Source organism: Crocuta crocuta, unplaced genomic scaffold, assembly GCF_008692635.1.
Source record: "Crocuta crocuta isolate KB4526 unplaced genomic scaffold, BGI_CrCroc_1.0 scaffold221, whole genome shotgun sequence".
Lineage (NCBI taxonomy): Eukaryota > Metazoa > Chordata > Mammalia > Carnivora > Hyaenidae > Crocuta > Crocuta crocuta.
This window is the reverse complement of record NW_027528610.1, coordinates 3,073,699-3,078,235: the sequence shown is the minus strand read 5'-3', so window position 1 is coordinate 3,078,235 and position 4,537 is coordinate 3,073,699. Positions and strand designations below refer to the sequence as shown.

Here is a 4,537-nt window from a genome sequence, read left to right as displayed (position 1 = left end):
GAATCTGCCAGAGTTGGATGTCAGGGGTCAGCAGACCATGGCCATGGACCGAGTCCAGCCTGACATCTGGTTTTGTAAACAGTGTTTATTGAGAAATAGCCATGGGCAACTCTTTATTGCCTGTGGCTGTGTGGGCACGAACACGTTACAACCGAGTAGTTGTAACAGAGGCTTTATGGTTCTCAAAATCTAAAACATTTATGATTTTGACCTTTCACAGAAAAAAATTTCCTTTCCTTTTCCTAGATCCAAGCAGAGAATGTGTATATATTAGAAACAACTTGCAGAAACAACACACAGTTGCTGACATACATGGGCAAGCTGGACGGTACCCTTTTATATGCATTTCCTGTGTTTCTTTAGAGGAGGCTGGACGGAGCTGAGATGGCTGTGGACGAATGACCGAGACTTTGCCATCTGTATGTCCCCATCCTACACATGAATGCACTTCAAAGTCTGTCTGCTTGAGCCAGGAAATTCATCAACTGAAAGGTAGGTTTGCTTTCTATAGAATCCATTGAGACTTAATGTAGATTTATGGGTGTATATATATATATAATTATAATAATCAGACATTCGGTATCATAATAATCAGTAATCATGATAATATATTTTTAAATCTCCAACAACATTGTAATTTAGGGTCTCATATCAAACAGAAGTTATGTTGTTTCATTGCAGCCTCAACTTCTTTGGATATTTTATTATGAAAGGGCACATTCTGTCCGAAAGTGTTGTGGTTGGGATGGGATCCAAGTGCCCTTCAATGTCATGACCAAAGAGATCAAAAGAAAGAGTCCTACATGTTCATATAATCCTGGCAATAATCCACTATGTACATATCCACCTTGAAATCCGTGGAGAAGTTTTTAAAGGATGTTTCAAGTTTTGTATTTACGTGAGATTGTATGAAATATGTGGAATTTCATGGAGGGGTTCATCCTTCACTAGCGTTTCTCTAACACCAATGTAACACTGACGATTTATAACCAAGTATGGTTGGTGTTACCATACTGTAATTGTCGCATATAGAGTATTCCCATTTTTGTAGGAAGTTCTGTCAAAAAGGACTAGTCTAAAGGATCCAGGGAAGGAGAATGAATTCTGTTTCTAAAGGGCAAATCACTGGTAAGTTTCAATATCGCCACATCTTTTCTAACGTAAAAATAATTATTTAAAATGCATTTTTCAAATTCCATTATATAGTGACATTTTAATAATTACACAATTTATAAAATACAGATGGGAGCACAATTGAATGAAGATCAAGATTTTCTTTATCTGAGAACTGGTAACCCTTTGATTTTTTCAGAGTCAGTGTTTCAATATCCATCTTGTATATCTAGAGATTTCATTTGAATCTAGCAAAATATGCTCAAAAGATGACCTTTTCATGCAAGATCAGTTAAATGTGGTGGCATTATCATATTGTATGTTTTATTATTTCTGTGTTCGTCAGTTTAATGCAGAGTGAAAAACGATGGCTATCTTTTTTCCCCCTAAAACTCAATAAAATGTTATTAAGTAGGCCCTGGAAGGCATTTATTAAACCTCTATAAGGCAAGGTACTGGGCAGTCAATAGTCTGGTTATTGGTTTCTAGGGTCTAACTTCATATTTCAGAACTAACTTAATTTGTGTGTTCCATGGACTTGATTTTCAAGGGAAAGTATCACATTTCACACAAAAAAGTGGAGACATCTTTCAGAGATAAGTGGCCATTTTTCATGCATTTTGAATAAGTGTTAGTCATCTAAAAATCAACAAACTGCTACAGGATCGGACACTGTAGACTCAGTGAGTGACTCATGGGCAGATTCCCAAAGGGCTGTCAACCTCACTTGAGGATAAAATAAAATGAAAATGTCCTTTATTTCCTCACCTCCCACTTTGTTCTATTTCCTAGAAACGTACTCCTCACATTCACCTTGCAGAATCTTTTTAATAAACTGCCTTTCCTGTATGAAGACGTAGCTCCTTGGGATTAAGAAAGGAGACAAAAAAGTTAGGGAAAAAAACAATTATTAACACTTATTCAGAGCACTAAAAAGAGCCTTTCTGATAAATCATTGAGTTGAGTATATGCAGACCCTTTTTTCCCCTCATATTATCGAGTATTACAATATTATTCAGACAAAATGAAGACAATTTGCAAGAAATGCTTATAAAACGCCTCTTTTGAAGTCTATAGCTTATTGAAATATTATGACATCACATTTTTAGCAAACTCGTTTTATAGTTCTCACCCTGTTTCTATTTAATACTTTACTTGGTAAATTGGCATTTGGAAGGGCATGTGATCTAGTCCCTTTTGTAGTATAACATGTGTAATTCATCTTGCTTTTCTGTGTTAGAAAGGTAATCATTAGCACCATTAAGCACTTTTGTCTACTATAGGATTAAACATTATTTTTAGGAAGCACTTGGTCCATTGGGGTCCTTGGGTGGCTTAGTTGGTTGAGCGCCTGACTTCGGTTCAGGTCATGATCTTGGGGTCTGTGAGTTTGAGCCCGGCGTCATGCTCTGTGCTGACAGCTGAGAGCCTGGAGCCTGCTTTGGATTCTGTGTCTCTGCCTCTCTCTGCCCCTCCCCCCCTTCTCTATCTCTCTCTCAAAAATAAACATTAAAAATTAAAAAAAAGCAGTTGGTCCCAAACTGTAGTATGTGAATGAAATGTTAAAGTATAATTGCTTATCGATTTATCTTCCTCTCCCTCTTTCTTTTCCTTAACCCTCTTCCCTCCCTCTTTCCCGCCGCTCTCATAAATAGTCTTCACAAAGACTGTCCACGATCCATGAGACTTGCCAATGTCCGTGAGGATGATTGTTAAACATGGTGTTATTGATTCAGTGGGAACCATGTTTTATAGAAACTTGGCAGGGGGATTTTGTGTCACTGAAATCTGATATCCGTTATCTCAATGTGGTGTGTCAAGCCCAGAGTTTGATTGGAGCTAATGAGCGGATGTGAATCGATGAGCCACCAGGTGACTTCTGCCATTTTCATCTCGCTCATGATGGTCATCCCCTGATCCTTTCCTTACAGGGCAATTGCATGGCTAGTTAATTTTTTTAAAAAAATATATCAGTAGTATCTCCTTTATATGTCTGTTCTCTCAAGATCTAATGCCTACTACCCAAATTTATAGCTGACATTCTCTTCTTAGTCAAATGGCTGACTGATAACTCTGTGTGTATAAAATTAGCATTCTCATAATCCTTAGTTATTAGTGATAGCTATTATTATTTGCATCACACAAGCAGTAATTCAGCTGAATATTCTAATTATGTCAATCTACTTACATCTCTAAATTACAAAAGGTAGCATCTAGTATAAAAATGACATTTCATCAATTTATTTATTTTGCTCATGAAAAGGGATGTGGCTTTAATGTGAATAAGCAATACACACGTTGATTATAACTTTTCTAGTTGAAAATGCATGGACCTCATTAGGTCATTGTGAAGCTCTCTGACGATCTATGAGGAAGGGCAACATGCGGGTGGACTTTCAGTGCACACTGTGGATTTTCATTCTTTGCTTGGCTTTAGTGTTGTTTACAATGTAACTTGAACACAGTTGTCTTTTACTGCATCCATTTTTTCTAAGTATAAGTATATAGAACAATCTTTGGACATATATAATTAGCAGATATTTATACATATCAGCATGCATTTATTACAAAAAAACTATTTCTCCTGATCTGGTACCATCTGTATATGGAATGCGTTTTTGTCAATATGGCAACTTGCCCAGGAGATTCTAACAAGGACACAAGGTTGTTAACAAGATAAAAGGGTCCATGATCCATGATACCCAAAGGACTTATAGAGCCATGTTGAAAGATATGATAACCTGAATTTGAAAAAGACATTACTCACTAGATTTAAACGTCATCGTAAAAGCAGTTGGGGGCAGTGGATCTGAAATATTCACATCCCGTTGTGGAGCCAATGGGAAGACAATATTTCAAGTTGAGACTTGACTAGGAAAGGCAGGGTATGAATCGGCTTTAGCTGTGTCTCACCCACTAGATTTAAAACCAGTGGAGCCATTCTGAATCTTTGGAAGGAAAAGTTTAGATTTTCCTGGAATACTCAGCTTGGCTACTCTAGAGTGTTCTAGCTGTTGAGATATTCCCATTTTAAGGCACATATAGGATGGTAGGAATCACTGCATGACTGGCCCCCACCTTAATCCTTTATTAATTGCTATGGAAGAAAACTGTCATCAGACTTCAGATGCCTCAGGGGAATCTTGGTAGGAAGGAAGTTGTCCTCAGTCCATACCACCCTTTCTTGGAACACCACACACTTAAATAATGGCTATCCTGAGTCATAGGATCCCAGAGACGCTCAAAATATCCAAATACTACATGCACGTATGTGAACACCAACCAACTGAAGATTCTTTGAGCAGATACGTTATTTGGAGAAGGCTGGGGTGAGGTGCACGGGTCATTCCTGGTATGGACGAATTCATCCTTTGAGCACAAGCCTGGGAGGAGTGGGGCGGGGGGGGGGGGGGGGGGGGGGGAG

At 38.1% G+C, this 4,537-nt stretch overlaps 1 protein-coding gene across 5 annotated transcripts in view; it reads left to right on the top strand.

Annotated features, from left to right (window-relative positions):
- Window positions 1-367: 367 nt before the first annotated feature.
- LOC144223912 (uncharacterized) overlaps window positions 368-4,537 on the top strand; it is a 166,943-nt gene continuing 162,773 nt past the window's right edge. For all 5 annotated transcript variants that reach the window (XR_013332869.1, XR_013332870.1, XR_013332871.1 and 2 more), the window contains exon 1: window positions 368-492. Coding sequence is in view for 2 of the 5 variants with exons in the window: in XM_077754698.1 (XP_077610824.1) it covers window positions 399-492 (94 nt within the window). In the remaining 3 variants the exon portion in view is untranslated. The remainder of the gene's footprint in view (window positions 493-4,537) is intronic.